Raw genomic sequence first — 17,226 nt, 5'->3', positions numbered from 1 at the left:
AACATTCAAAAGGATAAAGTTAAAATAAAGTGTGTAAAAAATAGTGACAATAAAAACATTCCTTTTATCCATTTTAACAAGTAAGGGATGGAGCAACAGCTGGGTGTTCTATTCCTTCTGTTAATAGTAACTGTATTGTCCCTTCCAATGCAAAGAGTGGCCTTCTTTTTCTCCAGGTAAGGATGGAGAGTGAAATGAAAAGCTGTGAATAAGTCAGATAGTTCCAGAAAAAGCAAGAATTGAACCACACACACAGGAAGTAGCCATGGAGGTTGGGCACAGAAGGAAAGAAGGTCTGCAAGGGTGTTGCAAGCTGGTAGAGTTGCGAGATGCCAGGATGAAGTGAACTCATCCCGATGATGCAAACTCGGTCCATCTCCTGGAATCAAAAACCTGGACCACACAACTAACCCTACTAATATAAATGAGCTATGAGAAGACGGACATGGTGCCAGGCATGCTAATAGAGCAGGCCTGTCAAACACCCCACCAGCTTCCCTACATTTCAGCCTCATGACAATCGTATGAACAAGAGAGATTCTAAGTATGCCCATTTAACAGAGGAGGAAACTGAGGCCCAGAGAGCTGAAATGAGTTCTTCCTCTAAGTCCAGGTTCCCCTGCCTCCAACCACCCCTCACCCAACTTGGTCCTCGGTCCCTCACAGGTGCTCAGAAAGATGTAATTGCCCATGGCCCTCTGACCTAAGGAAGCAAAATGAGCCCAGCCCCCAGGAGAGGGGATTGGTGGCCTTTAGCCAGAAGCTTGAATCTGAAGAGGTGTCTCTGGGCAAATGCACTAGCCCCTCCCTCCAAATCTTTCTCCTGCTCAGATCCTGGGATTCATCTGAGGTTTTCCGGGCTCAGAATATCAAAGATAAAACATGTTTGGCATTGACTTAGGGCCCATCTGTGCCTGAGACTGTCTTGTATGTTATCATCACACTGGCTCTTCACAGTCCTGGTATAAGTGGTCATTCTTATTCCCCAACTCACAGCAGAGGAAATGGGGGTGCAAAGAGGTTAATTAGCTAAGATCTCATCAGATAGTGGTGGAGTGAAGGCTTAAATCCAGGTGCTCAGCCCCCCAGCCCATGCCTGAGCCACTAAGCCACAGTGCCCCCTGAAGAAGGGAGCTGGTGCCTGGAAGGGGGCTCCCATAGAGAGTATCGGGGGTACACTGATGTGTCTGTGTGTGTGCCTGGGACAGTCAGTGTAGGCTAGGTCCCACACTCTCTGGGAAACTGCCAACAGATGTAGCTTCCCTGAGGTGCTCCCTCACTCTCTGGACCAAGCAGGGCCTCGGGTCCTTCATCAACTTGGTCTATACTCCCCTCACTCCCTTCCTGCTGCAGACTGCACACGTCACTGTCATCTTTATTTCCATCCCTCTCCCACATCTAGGCAGGATTATGGGGGGACAGGGTCTCCCCAGACACCGCCAATTCACAGCCAGCCCACAGCATCTTTCTAGGATACACTCACTCCCAGAGAATCAGTCTGGATACAACAATCAACAGTTCCAGAAGTAACCAAGTGGACAGAACTTTCTCCAGCTTGGCTTCTGATTAGTGATTGGAGAATGGCCCCTGGGTGGACCCACCCCAGGCATTCTGTGCTTGCCCGTTTTCCCGGATCATCCCACCCCTCCTTCCCAGAATGCACGTCCAGAGGAGCTCTCTGCAGTGTGAAATACTACAGAAGTGGGCAGTGGGAGGATGGGGAGACGAAGAAGGGCTGAGCATGGCGCCCTGGACCCAAAAGGAACAGGTCCCAACCCAGAGCCCCTCACTTTCTCCCCGGCCCTGCCTCACATCCTTTCTTCACCCCTCCTCCAAGTGCCCCGGTGCCCCCTAATGTCTTACATCCCTCCTTCCTGCAGCCAGCGTCTGTAACACACCCTCCCCAATAAACACAGCCCATCTCAGTCTCTGTGGGGCTCCCCTTGTGCGTTTCAGAGGTGGCTTAGGCTGCCTCCCTCCACGGGTGGCCCTGAAAACCTGCCAAAACGTTGATGCCCGGCTCTGGGCCAAAAGGAGACACCTGTCATGCCCTTTAATCTGCTCTGCCAGGTGCTACCAGCCCGCTTACAGAAGCTCAAAGGCACTGGGTGATTCATCCTGGGTCACACAGCCAGACACAGCAGGGACAACAGGTGACACACAGGACTACCGCCTGGGCTGGGAAGGGCTTTCTGGCATCTGCCTGGCTCCTGGCAGCTTTGTGCAAGGCGGCTTCCTGCCCAGGGTCCCCACCCCTCCCAGACCTGCTGCCTGAACCACCCAGAAGCTCCTTCCTCCTGCGCTGGCAGAGCCTGGGCGCCGCGCTTAGGGCACACACTGCCTCCAGGAGCCCCAGGGGAGGAGGAGTTCCTTCTGCCACAAGAACCTGGCATTGAAGGTAAGGGGGATGGGGGGCACCTTCCTACCTGCCCCAGACCACCAGGCTGAGAGGCACTAAGCGTGGCAACAGCCTGGACACTTGCCTACACCCACTCAGTGCGAGAGCTGAGAGGGGCAGCCAGGCATGGAGGGAGGCCATTTTACAGATGGGGAAACTGAGGCACGGGGAGGGGAACAAATGTCCAGGAGGTACGGAGGGCAAGCCTTGTTTCATCACACCCTAGGTCTTCAAGCTACGGGTAGGTGCAGAGCCCTGGGTAAGAAACTCCTTCAGCCAGCTCAGGAGAAAGAATCAGAGTTCTGAAGCTAGCTTGTGGAATTGGAGAGTCCGGAGAGATGGGAGCGGAGAGTCCTTCCCTCCCTGAACTCGTTTCTGCTCCTATATGGTGGGGGAGGGAGGGGCGGTGGTACACACTCTCCTCACAGGGACACTGAGAGGACTGAGTAAGGGAAGCCTGGAGGGAAGCTCCTGGAACACTCCCCTCATCCCCAGACCACCCACCTAGAATCACAGCAGGGAGACCTACGGGCACAGGGCTCACCATGTGCCCCCGACGCTGGGCTCTGAGCTCTGAAACTGCTGCATTTAATCCTCACAGCAGCCCAGCGAGGTATGAACTGTCACATCCCCATTTTACAGATGGGGAAACTGAGGCATGAAGCGATTAAATGACTCACCTGAGATCTCACAGCTAGTGAGTGGGGATGCTGGGTTCCCTGGTCTAAACCTGTGTGGTAGAGGAACCTACCGGCTGTTCATTCGCCAGGCACAGTCCCATAGCTGGGGCCAGGGGATGAGCGGAGGACAAAGACACACTTGTCCACTGGCTCAACAAATACCGAGTGTACATGGCGTGCCAAGGGCATGTAGGGCGGTGCACACAGCGTGATGCCAACTGCCTCAGGCTTCTAAATGGACTCTAACCCACTGAAAAGCCCAAGGCGGCTGGCATCACACTACATGCACCACCCCAGTAGGGCCCCACTGGCCTCAATCCCACACTACCACCCTGGCCACCACCAGTGCCCCCAAAAGCCGGCCATAGCTCCTGGATGGAGCCACAGCTCCCAGGAAAATTCAGGCAGCCTGTGGGTCGAGTTAGCTGGCCGGAAGCCAGATCCAGCGGAAACAGAAACAGGCCTGAGGCTGGCCAGGAATTGCACCTCCTCCCACCTGGAGAAGCTTGGTGAGCAGGTGTGAGCAGAGGGCTGTGCAGATCAAAATCAGGAGCCTAGTGTGTGCCCGGTGCTTTATATAAGTGAGTTCCACATCCCTGGCAATGAGCTGGAAGTGGGACTTCCAAGGCCTTAGGATGCAAATGAAACTACCCCATGTTTCAGAGAGATGGACCAGCTTGCCTGAGGCCACACAACTCTCTGTAGATTTACTCTCTGACCCCGGGCTTGTGCCCACGCCACCCATATCAGCCTTAGGTAGCTGTGTCAACTGCAGTCAGGACCCATTTTCTTTCCAGGGAAGGCGAGAGCAGTTTTGTGTCTGCTTGGTGACTTTAGGTAGATGACCAGTTTCTCTATCTGCCAGCTGAGCTCATAACATTCTCTACCCCTTGCATCTTCAGGAGTGGGCCTTTTGTTTGTTTGTTTTTTATTTTTTATTTTTTTGGCTACGCTGGCTCTTCGCTGCTGCTTCCTCTTGTTGTGGCAAAGGGGCTACTTTAGTTGTGGTGCACAGCCTTCCCATCGCAGCGGCTTCTCTGGTTACGGGCCACGGTCTCTAGGGCACAGGCTCCAGCAGTCACTGTATGGGATAGTTGCCCCACAGCATATGGAATCTCCCCTGACCAGGGATCGAACCTATGTCCCCTGCACTGGCAGGCAAATTCTTAACCACTGGACTACCAGGGAAGTCCCAGCAGTGAGCATTGGGCATTTCAAGGTGGCTCCATCAGTGGTACCTCTTGCTACTGATGAAGCAGCAACTGAGAGCTCCCCAGTGGATTGCAGGCCAGCAAAATCATGCCATCCCCCAGAATGTCAGCATCAATGCCACCCCAGCTTGGATGCAGGATGCTGTGGTTTATGAGCTGGGCACAAAGACTCTCTCGGGGATATGGAGCACAGGGCTGCGTGCCGCCCAGAAGGAGCACCGCTGGACAACGTGAGCAGGCAGTCCAGTGTCCAGCCGATGGACTTAGTCCTTGTTTGTTCCTCTGATAACTAGGGTGACCTTGGTTAATGTTTACCAGCAGCCTCCCCCTTCGCCCTTCTGGGTCCAGTGGTTAAATAGGGGCAAGGACAGGGGTCTGTCTCCTCGGCCTCAGTCACCAGCCCTGACCTGGGACAGTGAATCGTAAGTATGCCTTCCACTGGCCAGGGGCCTCCAGGACCCTGCGCTCCCCAGGCAAGCCTTGGGGATGCAAGAAGGATGGAGCAGGCTGGGGCCGGGCCATCTGTTGTCATAGTAACAGCAGCCCTAGGGGTCCTTTCCTGCTTCCCAAGCCTATCCAGGGCCTCCCCAGTTCCTCCCGGTGACTAAAGTGGCCCTCTGCAAGCAGAAGTGGAAGTGAAGGGGTGGGGGCTGGCTTTGGCATCCAGTGACCTAGGAGGGAGTATGTTTCTGCTGGCACAGCTCCTGTATCTTTCCCGTTGGTGGTCTTCTGTAGGTCTCACCGCCTCTGCATTTGCTCGGGTGTGTATCTTTTCTCGCTTCTACAGATGAGAATGATAAGGCTCAGGGAGGGACAGTGAGTAGTCCAGGCTCACAGAGCCACCTGGTAGGGAAGCCAGGTCGGACCAGAAGCTCTGAGTTTCAGCTGCCTCCATTCTCTGCAGAAGTGCCCAGAACAGAACCGTACCAGGTCTTAGCCTGGAGTTACCGAAGCGGGCACCCCTGTGCACAGCGGGCCCCTGGCCATCTTTGTGTGCCATGGAAGATGGGGAGCGGGGGAGACCACTGTCCTGGGGGTGGGCTTTGAGCTGTATTTCTGAGCCCCCACTCTGCACAGGCAGCCTCTATTTAAGCCTCATGGCAATCCTCTGAGGTAGTTACCATGGCATTTCCATTTGACAGATGAAGACTTCTGGGACAGGGAGGTTCATCCCTTGCCCCCAGTTACACCATCTAGGATTCAAGCTTAGGCTGAATCCCCTTCAGAATCCCTGCTTCTGCCCTCATGCCCACTGCAAAATTGTCCCTTCGGGTCTCAGGCACCAGCTGAGGAATGGGAAGCCTGGGTTGGCTTTGAGTCACCTCTGATGCTGGGTGACCTTCGACAGTCACTCATCCTCTCTGCCCTTTTAGGCAAAGCATAGATAACGTTGGCCCTCCTGTCCCTACCCCACTCCCACTGCCTTTGATCTCTGGACTTTAGGAAGGATATGATTTTTTCCATCACTGGTGTTTGGAGATGGAATACAAATAAGACCCAAGCCAAGGCAACCAGACTCTTTTAGAGGATCCTGAAAGAGCCACACTGTCGATAACAACTGACGCCTCTGAGAACTGACAGAGTGCCAGGCATTTCTCGGCACTTTGCACCTATTTAATTTGCATAATAGTCTTTTAGGGGAAGTATGCCCATACCATCACTGGGAAACTGAGGTTCAGAGAGGTTGAGTAATTAGTCCAAGGTCACAGAACTGATAGCAAATTGAGCGTGGGCATTCTGGCCTCATAGCCTCCAATCTTAGCCACAAAATGACGATGTCCCTCTTTGTTCAGCCAGGTCACCCCTGAGGTTTTCTGTTCTGAGGCCTCTGCCTTCAGCTTTGTACACAGAGAAGGGCTAAATGCCAAATTCAGGGATCAAAACACCCAGGATTAAATTTGGTTCTGTAGAGACTTCCCTCGTGGTTCAGTGATTAAGACTCCCCATTTCCACTGCAGGAAGCACAGGTTTGATCCCTGGTCAGGGAACGAAGATCCCACATGCTGCACACACAAAACATTAGTTCTGTAAGCCACCAGTTCAGTTCTGTGATTTCCAGTCATTTATTTAACTTCTGCAGCCCTCGATTTCTCCATCTATGTTGTTCAGTCGCTCAGGCATGTCCAGTTCTTTGTGATTCTGTAGGCTGCAGCACCCCAGGCTTTCCTGTCCTTCGCCATCTCCTGGACCTCCCTCAAACTCACGTCCATTGAGTTGGGGATGCCATCCAACCATTTCCGCCTCTGTCGCCCCTGTCTCCTCCTAGCCTCAGTCTTTCAGCATCAGGGTCTTTCCCAGTGAATCAGCTCTTTGCATCAGGTGACCAAAGTATTGGAACTTCAGCTTCAGCAGCAGTCCTTCCAGGGAATATTCAGGACTGATTTCCTTTAGGATAGACTGGTTCGATCTCCTTGCTGTCTCCATCTATAAAATGGGGCTAATGATAACTCCCACCTCTCAGGGTAAGCTCTGAGGGAAGATGAGATGGTGCATGGATGCCTGCTGTTCACGAAGTGAAAAGAGGAGGAGGATGCTCATGCGGACGTTTGCTAAGAATAGGGTTTGGCAGCTAATAGTCGATGAATAAAGACCTGGAGAATTGAACTGAACATTTTCTAAACTCAGAGGCCATTCTCTGCGGAGCAGGGTTCCCCTCTCTGGCCCTGAGCCGTGTGGCTAACTGGCCCGGAAGAAATCTGCCAGTTCTCTACCCTGAACCCTCTCTGTGCACAGGTACGGGCTTCCACACCTGCTAGAGGCCCACTCACTCATCACCGTATCCGTTCCTCACACCTGCCTTGCAAGAGATTCTTTTCTCCACTTACAGGAAGGTGAGGCTCGAAGAAGAGCAATCACTTGCCCAAGGCCACTTATCTGTAAGTGGCGGGGCTGAGTCACCCTGGGCTTACCCAGGTGTCAGTAGGTTGTGACCTTAGGTCACAGTCACTTCCCTGGACCCCCCCTGGGTCACTCTTGGTCACTCGTTTTATATCCTGGGGGAAAGAAAGGGCATGAGATTAGGCAAAGGGACAGCTCATTCACTGTCCCTGACCTAACCCAGACTCCGGAAGTGGCACTGTGACGTCTTCATTCTGCTGATTTGAAGTTTGGTCCCTGCACCTCTGGGCGCTTCACCGTTTCCTCTGGCGTCTCTGGTCAGCTCCCCAGCGCTAGAATTGGGGGGTTGGGGGAAGGGACTGCCTTTGCTAGAAGGAAGAGGAGAGAGAAGTCTTGGGCACTCGAAGTTCTAAGGAACAGACTGGGAGGCAAAAGGGAGCCAACAGAGTCTCAAGACTGACGTCAGAGTGTTGGGGATCTAATTCTGACACTCACTGAATTGACCTGGGGACACTCTGTCCCATGTATAGCTTGAGAGGTGGGGAAACCAAGCCCTGCTCCAGCCAGCTTTGTCCCTGACTCACTGCGTAGCCTTGCCAGGGCTCTGACCCCTTCCTGGCCTCAGGCCATTTACTGTAAGAGGAGGAAGCCAGAGGAGGTGATTTAACCCCCAGGCAGAAGGATGGGGTGGGGGCAGGGAGGTGCTCACCCCAGCTGTAGCCCCTCTTCCCCTCAGCCCCACGCCAGCCTTGTTACCTTCTTAAGGCCAACATCCCTCTTGGCAGGAGGGCACCTCACCCTGTTAACCCCATGGGACGCTTCAGTCCATCTTGTTCCACCAAACCGAGATACCCCTGTAACTAAAATTCCAGCATTGGTACACAGGGACCTCATTTAGGTCTCCCTTAACCTCAGTTTATACAGAGGCAGAGTGAGGCCCCAAAACAAGTAAATACTTACCCAAGACCAAGTGGACAGAGGCGGCCCTGTGCAGACGAGAAGCCTCAGCCTCTGACTCTGAGGCCAGTTGGCGTATATAGTGTCCCCATCGTGCAGAGTTCAAATCCCTCATCATCTCTGAGCCTCGCCAAGATGGGGAATTTCCATCAACCACGAAGGACCACACCAAAATCCAGTGGGGAGGTAGCGAGAAACCCAAGGGTGATGGAAATATACAGAATTAATCTCAGCACCATCTTCAGCTCTAAAACCACTGGCTAGTTTACGAAAAATATAAACAGGTATTACATAATCTGTGGTCTCCTCTATTTGGGTTATTTAGAGGCCTGAAGTCCAGGAAAAAAAAAAAAAGGTAATGGAAAGAAACCAGTTTTGTGCTTCATCTTGTTGTTTATTGGAAAGAAACTTTAAGTCCAAAGAGGTAAGTAAAACCCAGCATTCTTTGTTTACAACTTTTTAACCTCGGGTTTTCATATGCCAAGTTCAAGAGCTCCTTTGTCTTTGTATTTTATTAAAATGATGGTTTTAGTTATGTGACTAATATCAATAGCCAGCTCTGTGGCTGCAGGCACACCCTCTCCTCTGCTTAGACCTCAGTTCCTTTATCTGGGAAGAGAGCAGGTGGTACTTAGGAGACCTCGGCCTGGTGGCCCAAGGCAGGGGTCTGTGTGGAGTGGAGGGAGCTGGTCCTGTGTTGCTGCAGGAGACATTGACTTTGACGATCACTAGATGGAGTCTGACCTTGCTGGGCCAGCCACAGGCCTTGCCATTCCCTGTTGTCTCCCCCGACCAGCCATGGAGCTCATCTTCCTCCCAGTCATCTTCTGAGGGCTTCTGCTTGCCCATCTACCAGCCTCTCCTTCAAGGCCATCTGCTCTCTCAGGTGCTTTCAACGTAAGGTGTGGAGGCTAGACTTAGTGGAGGTCTTACTTTCAAAGATCCCCCAAATCTGACTTTCTACCTGCGAGAAAGTGAGGACCAGAGAAACTAAGCAACTCATCCAAGGTCACACAGCAGGTGGTGACAGAGACCTAGATTAGAAGCCAGGTCTGTCTGAGAAGGAAAAGATGCTCTTCCAACTCTTACCCACCCACCCCCACCACCGCCCCCACCTCCCGACACACACAAAGACAAATTCCACTCGGCTGGAGGAGCCAGGACCTTCAACACCCACAAGCATGCTGAGCACAGAGCTGGGACAGAGGAGGCAAGCAGGATGTGTAGCTAAGCTGACCGTCAGCACAGTCCTGTGACTGAGGCCACAGACTCACTGTGAGGGCAGCCCTCCAGCTCAGGAACATCTACCAGGGGCTGAGGTTCATTGTGAGTGTTGGGGTACAGCCCCCCGCCCCAGCTGGGTTTCCTCACGGCTCTTCTGTGTTCCTGCTGTGTGTCATTGAAGCAAGATCCCTCCCACTCTGGGCTGTCACCTCTCTATCCATTAGGTGACAGATTTCAGCGGAAGTCCTCCTAGGGCTGTACCAGATCCAGTCATCCCCGAGTCCGATTCAGCCAACCTCCTGGGTCATTATCCACTTCCTGTCCCTCAGTTTCCTCTTCCCAAAATAAGGCCAGCAGCACTTACACCTTGGGATATTAGCACTTACACATTGTGGATATTAACAGAGCCATCGAGAACATGGACTATAGACCCAGACGACCTGGGAGTATGATTCTGATTCTGCTACTTGTCTGTCCTGGAACCCCGGACAAGTGACTTAACCTCTAGGAGCCTGGTCTCATCTGTAAGCCCAGGGGTGTCGCGTGACCTAGGTCAGAGGACCGTTGTCGGAACAGGGTGAGGTAAGACAGTAAAGAGCTTAGGATGGAATTTGGCATGCAATAAGTGCCATCAAATCCCTTCTATTGTTCTGAGTCATTCAATGATGCCGACATAGAAGAGTGCTTGGCATATAGATCCTCGATAAACCGGTTGCTTTGACCTGGCATCAGTCAGTGGCCAAGGGACTCACTGTATGGTCTGACCCAGCCATGGCACCCTTCTCTCTCTTGCAGGATAATGGCACCCTCCATCACGCGGGGCCTTCTGCTGCTGGCAGCCCTGTGCTGCCTGGCCCCCATCTCCCTGGCTGGGGTTCTCCAAGGACACGCTGTCCAAGAGACAGATGATACATCCCACCAGGAAGCAGCCTGCCACAAGATTGCCCCCAACCTGGCCAACTTTGCCTTCAGCATATACCACCAGTTGGCCCATCAGTCCAACACCAGCAACATCTTCTTCTCCCCAGTGAGCATCGCTTCAGCCTTTGCGATGCTTTCCCTGGGAGCCAAGGGCAACACTCATACTGAGATCCTGGAGGGCCTGGGTTTCAACCTCACTGAGCTAGCAGAGGCTGAGATCCACAAAGGCTTTCAGCATCTTCTCCACACCCTCAACCAGCCAAACCACCAGCTGCAACTGACCACTGGCAATGGTCTGTTCATCAATGAGAGTGCAAAGCTAGTGGAGACGTTTTTGGAGGATGTCAAGAATCTGTATCACTCCGAAGCCTTCTCCATCAACTTCAGGGATGCTGAGGAGGCCAAGAAGAAGATCAATGATTATGTAGAGAAGGGAAGCCATGGAAAAATTGTGGATCTGGTAAAGGATCTTGACCAAGACACAGTTTTTGCTCTGGTGAATTACATATCCTTTAAAGGTAAGGTTGCATAACCAGTCTGAGCTTTTTTGCACAGAAACACCCTCAAAATATTCTCAAACACTCAGTTCTTAACTTTCCTGGCAGCACAGAACGGGATATAGCCATGCATCTCTGCATGTGTTATTCAATTTTCCACACATGACCACTAAAACTTCCTATGATCAAATAGGGTTAGGGAATTAGGGATTAAACAAAGTACCCTCATCTCTGCAGGACTTTTCAGCGCCCTAAATGACCTAACATGCACTGCAAATTCCCACCAGGGAGAGGTGTATGATATGCAGTGCCTCCCAAAATAGAGTCAGAAAAACAAACCCCGAACCACACTTCTGACAACTGCAGCACAAAGGAAGTAGTGACACCTTTGGAGTCAGGAAGACCAAGATTCAGATGCTTCCTCTACCACATGAGCCTCCACGAAATTGAAATTCTGGATTCTGTACCAGCCTTGCATTATTCTCCCCCAAAGTCTTTTCTGTAGACTGCTGGTTCACTTTAGACCCATTTTACAGATGGTAAAACTGAGGTTTGGGGCTTCCCAGGTGGCTCAGGGGTAAAGAATCCACCTTCCAATGCAGGAGTGCAGGAGCCCAGGAGATGTGGGTTTGATCCCTGGCTCAGGAAGCTCCCCTGAAGAAGGAAATGGCAAAGCCCTCTAGTATTCTTGCCTGGGGAATCCCATCGACAGAAGAGCCTGGTGGGCTACAGTTCATGGGGTCGCAAAGAGTCGGACACGAGCACACACGCAAATCTGAGGCTCAGAGAGAAGTACCTCACCAGGAGGCTCAAGGCTCCTTTATCCTCCCACTGATACTAAACCTCCTCCCACCCTTGGCTGACGTCCGCTATCGTTTCTCTCCAGGAAAATGGGAGAAGCCCTTCGAGGTCGAGCACACCACGGAGAGGGACTTCCACGTGAATGAGCAAACCACCGTGAAGGTGCCCATGATGAACCGCCTGGGCATGTTTGACCTCCACTACTGCGACAAGCTCGCCAGCTGGGTGCTGCTGCTGGACTACGTGGGCAACGTCACCGCCTGCTTCATCCTGCCCGACCTGGGGAAACTGCAGCAGCTGGAAGACAAGCTCAACAACGAACTCCTCGCCAAGTTCCTGGAAAAGAAATATGCAAGGTGACCTCCCAAGCAGACCGACCCGGGAGCTGCCACATCTGGTCCGGTCAGAGGGTGGGGGTATAGACCCACTGACCACAGCCAAGACCACTGTGTGTCTGCTTCCAATAGAGGCCAGAATGCATGCACGCGGTACCAGGCAGACTTCAGGAGAGGGCTGGTGCCCAGGGGTGAGGAGGGAAAGTCCTGTCCTTGAGGACTTCCTCCCCAGCCTGGACACTGCCCCTTCCTGGTGCACGGGAGGGCAATGTCAACACATGTTGGCAAACCCAGAAAGAAGAGGATGGGCTTCCTGGCAAAGGTGGCAGTTGAATGTAGATTACAGGATAGAGTGTAAATTACAGGCTAAAAAGTCCACAGCAGGATGAGGGTGGGGGAGGGGGGAGAAATGCTTGGAGAGGCTGAAAAAGCCAACGCCCAGAGCAGGAAACTCCAGGACCTGTTTGAGGCTGGTTCTGATTCCTCTGTCATTCGATGAGTGTGGTTCGACCAGGTCCCCATCATGCACTCCGTATCAGTACCTGTCTCTGTGTTTGTAAATATGCCCAGGCCCGGATGAGCAATTTTATCATGTATAACATAAAACAAAGATGAAAATACAGAGAAGTACTCCTCACGCTCTCAAAAGATGTCACTCAGGACCTGCCACCACACCCCACAGTCCCCTGGGATACTGGCCCTGGAGGAGTCCCAGTCTAGGGGGCACGACCAAACCCTACAGGGAAGTAGTGAGTACAGTCCTTCCAGAGGACACCCCGGATCCTCCGGGAGGCCTTCTCAGAGGAGGTGGCCCCTGAGAGGCTCTGCAGGACAAGAGGATCGCTCTGATTCTAATATCCTCTGACCCTGGGCATAGAGGAACTAAAAGTGGAATCAACCAAAGCGTGAGAGCAGGGGGAGAGGGCGCCAACTGGAAAGAACAACCAGAAAAGGAAGCACTTTCAACTCTGCGACTTTTTTTTTTTTCATGACAGTTCTGCCAATTTACATTTGCCCAAACTGTCCATTTCTGAAACGTACGATCTGAAAACTGTCCTGGGTGAACTGGGCATCAACAAGGTCTTCAGCAACAGGGCTGACCTCTCAGGGATCACCGAGGAACAGCCTCTGAAGGTGTCCAAGGTGAGTGTGTCCCTGACATCTGTAGGTCAGAATGCGCGCGGGGCCACAGCTTTGGGGCAAGGCTGAGGAAGGGGCAGAGGGACACAGGCATGCCTGCAGACTGAGGCCCCTGAGGAATGCCATTGCTCCACCACGACAGCAGTGTGGTCAGCTGACGGAGGGGAGGAGGTGGCCTCCCGTGCTGGGCGCGAGGTTGTGTCACTTACTCTCTGTCTCATCCTTGGCGGGGACTTCCCTTTTTTGGGTCCCTATAACCCCCTACTTACAGAGAGAGACTTAGGCTCGGGGATTGCCGAGACCCTTTGGCCCCTGCATCTGAGACTCCGGGAACTACTGGCGAATCACCAAGTCTGAGTGATTTCAACCAAAGATGCCCTTTATTCAGGGGAATTACAGGTGCCCAAGAAAACAGCTGAGGTTCAGTGACTGTGAACGGAGTTCTTGGGTGGGGACAAGGTACATGGAAGCACCTCTCAAAGTCCTGCTCCCCAAGGAGCTTCGTATCTGGTTCCACAAATGAGAGGGGAGCCAAGGAGACCGAGGGCAGGAAAATCCTCTCTCCCCCGAGGTGATGGGTTGTTTCTCAGGAAGGCTGGGGAGGAAGAGGCTGGGGTACCCTCATGGATCAGACAGAGGCCTTTCGAGCATCCCTTGTGTGTCCCCTGCAGGGCCGGGTAGACAGCGATGGGGAAGGACAGGAGGCCGGGAGAGAGGCCAGCACATGCCCCACCCTGGGCAAGGTGCTCCTCCGCGCCTGGCTCCCAGGCCTGCGTGGGGGCCTGTCTCCACTCACACGTGGCCTCGTTGCTTTCCCCCCTTCCAGGCGCTCCACAAGGCTGCGCTGACCATCGATGAGAAAGGGACGGAAGCTGCCGGGTCCACGTTTCTGGAAGCTATCCCCATGTCCCTTCCCCCAGACGTCGAGTTCAACAGACCCTTCCTCTGCATCCTCTACGACAGAAACACCAAGTCTCCCCTCTTCGTGGGAAAGGTGGTGAATCCCACCCAAGCCTAACTGCCTCTTGGGGTTCAGCTTTCCCCTCCCAGGCCAGGTCCCCTTCTTCCCTCCATGGCATTAAAGGATGACTGACCTAGCCCAAGCTTGTGTGTGGCGTGTCAACCCTTTGTCCTCTTGCATCTGAGTCTTTCTTTGCATCCCCAGGATGTGTGTGGAATCCAGGCCATGGGCCTCCTTCACGTGTCCACTGCATTAAGATGCCTTAGCATTTACACTGCCCAACCCTGTGCTCGGCCAGGCTGAAAGGTCGGCTGAATCCCACAGCTTCCTGCCTCTCCCCAGTCACTACGGAAAAGCTCCAGGCTTTCTGGTCTCCTCTGGAGTCCCCAGGGGGAAACCCCACAGGCTCGGAATCCAGCCTGTGGCCCCCACCTCCACCCAGCATCCAACGGGTCCTCCTGCTCAGCCCCATCCCCAGTGGTCTTACTGCGGCCCCCACTTAGAGCCCCTCAGCTGCAGGCTGCCATGGCTTCCAGAGCCTTCAGCTCACACGGGGACACTGGGCTGCAGCGTCTCCAGCAGCAGAGATAGGAATCGGGTCCTCTCCTTGTCCCTGAGCCAGGGTTGGACACTGACCGCTCACAGGTCTCTCCTGCCAAAGGCTCTGGTTGGTGTTTGCAGGGGCCCTCTCCCATGAAGCTGGCTGGGAACACATATTTCAGACCTTGTCACTCCATCTCTGCGCCAGGACCCTCAAACATGCCATTCCTAGAGGCAGGTATCATCTCCCCCATGAAGAGAAGGTCCCGGTCTATATCACTTGTTCAAACTCCCCCAGGATGTCAGCCTCCTCCCTGCAAGACCACTTACCCTATGCCCTCTCGTATTCCCTAATCACGTGGCCAAGGTGCCCTGGATGGCTCTGGAAAGTCCTGACAATGATTCAGAAGTCACAGGAGGGGAAGTAGAGCAGACTGTTGACCCCCAGTCCCCCTGCCCCGGCCCTCCCTTAGCTAAGCTGTGTCAGGGGCCATATTTCCACTTGTCTTGCTCCTATGTTCCTACTCCAGGACCCTTCCTGTGGTCTCTGGCTGGAAACCACAGCTCCCAGGCCACAGTTAAAGGATGTCCCCTTTCATTGAGGGCCACATGGCTCCTTCCCACCCCCCAAGGCCCTACAGGAGGGCTGCTGCAGTCAGAAGGCCTGGCTGGACCCCAGCCTGAAGGAGCCAGCTCCCCAAACTCTCATGGGAATACACTTGTCCCGGAGAAGTACAGCCCCATCCTACACAAATCCAGTGATCACCGTCTAACTTCTCACTGGGAGGAGTGCACAGCTAAAGAACAGGCTTGAGTCACATCAAATGTATACCACTCAAGTCAAAAGGGCCACATCTGTGCAATTTCACAGAACTGAAGATAATGGATGGAGATCAGACCATTTCCCAAATAAGCCTCACATCTCTTGAGTTTTCTCTGCCTAGAGACTTCCAGCTTCTACAGATTCCATTAATGACACGACTATTGCCCAGCACTCAGAATGAGGCCAGACCTGAGGGTCTAAAGAACTTGGATCAAATCTAGACTCTGCCACTTCCCGACTGTGTGATTTTAGCAAAGTCATCACACCTCTCTGATCCTCAATATCCTCCTCAAAACATACCTTGAGTTGCTGTGAGGTTCACATCAGAGTGCTAAATCAGCTGTTTAAAGGCAACAGGAGGGTGCGGGTGGAAGGGACAAGGTTTGCTGACTCTCTGAGCATCTTCTCTAAGCCTGGCTCCCTGGGGGGAGCCGTGCAAACATGGTCTTGTTGAGTCCTCGTGGCAGCCCTGTGATGGTGAGAGTGGAGTTGCTCTGCTCTTCAGTGTGGCACTTTGTGCAGATGAAGAAATTGAGGCTCAGAGGCTCGTCATCTCTTTCAAGGTCATGGCAAGTGGCAAAGTCGGCTTTAGAGGCTCTCCTTATTCCTCCAAACCCCACCCCATCATACCAGACGGACTACACAGGACTTATTCAGTCATTCAGTCCTGCCTGACTCTGCAGCCCCATGGACTGCAGCACACCAGGCTTCCCTGTCCTTCACTATCTCCCGGGGTTTGCTAAAACTCATGTCCATCGTGTCGGTGATGCCATCCAACCATCTCATCCTCTGTCATCCCCTTCTCCTCCTGCCCTCAATCTTTCCCGGCATCAGGGTCTTTTCCAATGAGTCAGCTCTTCGCATCAGATAGCCAAAGTATTGGAGTTTCAGCTTCAACATCAGTCCCTCCTGTGAACACCCAGGACTGATTTCCTTTAGGATGGACTGGTTGGATCTCCTTGTTGTCCAAGGGACTCTCAAGAATCTTCTCCAACAGCACAGTTTAAAAGGATCAGTTCTTCGGTGCTCAGCTTTTTTATAGTCCAACTCTCACATCCATACAAGACCACTGGAAAAACCGTAGCCTTGACTAGACGGACCTTTGTTGGCAAAGTAATGTCTCTGCTTTTTAATATGCTGTCTAGGTTGGTCATAACTTTCCTTCCAAGGAGTAAGCGTCTTTTAATTTCATGGCTGCAATCACCATCTGCAGTGATTTTGGAGCCTGAGAAAATTAAGTCAGCCACTGTTTCCCCATGTATTTCCCATGAAGTGATGGGACCGGATGCCATGATCTTCGTTTTCTGAATGTGGCACTAAATTCCTCCTCAAGCCCTGAGGAGTGCTGGGGCCCACGGCACTCGCGTAGGATGCCTCTGCAAGGAATTCCGGGATCTGCCGGAATTCCTCCCACCCAAGGTTAAAGAGCTCACAGCCTTGAGCAAGCAATGTGGCACGCTTCCCAACACTGACGTTCTGGGGGAGTATAGGCCACTTGGAGTTCCTGAGAGTCCAGGGAATTCACCTAAGATACAATCATTTCACAAAAAAGTGGCCCGTCGTTACATAAGTCTGGACTCTGGTTGACAGAGACCCAGTTCAAACTAGCTTAAAACCCCAGAGCAGATTTCACTGGTGCATATGGGAACCAACAGGGTCCACTCCCTGGGGGCAGGGGAAGGGGCACCCCACAGGCCCAAAGGTCAGGACAACCTTGTCACTAGGGGGACAAGAGTGTGCCACAAGCCAAGCAGGATAGTCGTACGCCTCAGCATTGCCTATTCTTTAGAGTTTTTAGATGTAATCACCGCCTAGTCTGACCCTCAAAATTGGTCCTTGAAGGACGCAGCTGGGACTCGTTATCCCCAAGGTATAGATGGGGAAACGCAATCCAGCAGGT

General features: G+C 52.9%; 1 protein-coding gene across 2 annotated transcripts; it reads left to right on the top strand.

Moving 5' to 3' along the window:
• Nucleotides 1–2,143: 2,143 nt before the first annotated feature.
• LOC138094852 (alpha-1-antiproteinase) lies at nucleotides 2,144–14,103 on the top strand. 2 transcript variants are annotated; one of them, XM_068990844.1, is made up of 5 exons: nucleotides 2,144–2,398; nucleotides 10,104–10,747; nucleotides 11,613–11,883; nucleotides 12,858–13,005; nucleotides 13,829–14,103. In XM_068990844.1, exons 2-5 carry the CDS (start codon nucleotides 10,108–10,110, stop codon nucleotides 14,018–14,020), a joined length of 1,251 nt encoding a protein of 416 aa, XP_068846945.1. In that variant the 5' UTR covers nucleotides 2,144–2,398; nucleotides 10,104–10,107; the 3' UTR covers nucleotides 14,021–14,103. The 2 variants fall into 2 exon arrangements, with proteins under 2 accessions (XP_068846945.1, XP_068846946.1); XM_068990845.1 differs by lacking the exon at nucleotides 2,144–2,398 and adding an exon at nucleotides 4,634–4,711.
• The last annotated feature ends 3,123 nt before the right edge of the window (nucleotides 14,104–17,226 follow it).

Source organism: Capricornis sumatraensis, chromosome 19 (genome assembly GCF_032405125.1).
Source record: "Capricornis sumatraensis isolate serow.1 chromosome 19, serow.2, whole genome shotgun sequence".
In the NCBI taxonomy this organism is placed as follows: Eukaryota; Metazoa; Chordata; class Mammalia; order Artiodactyla; family Bovidae; genus Capricornis; species Capricornis sumatraensis.
This window is presented reverse-complemented; position numbering and strand designations above follow the sequence as displayed.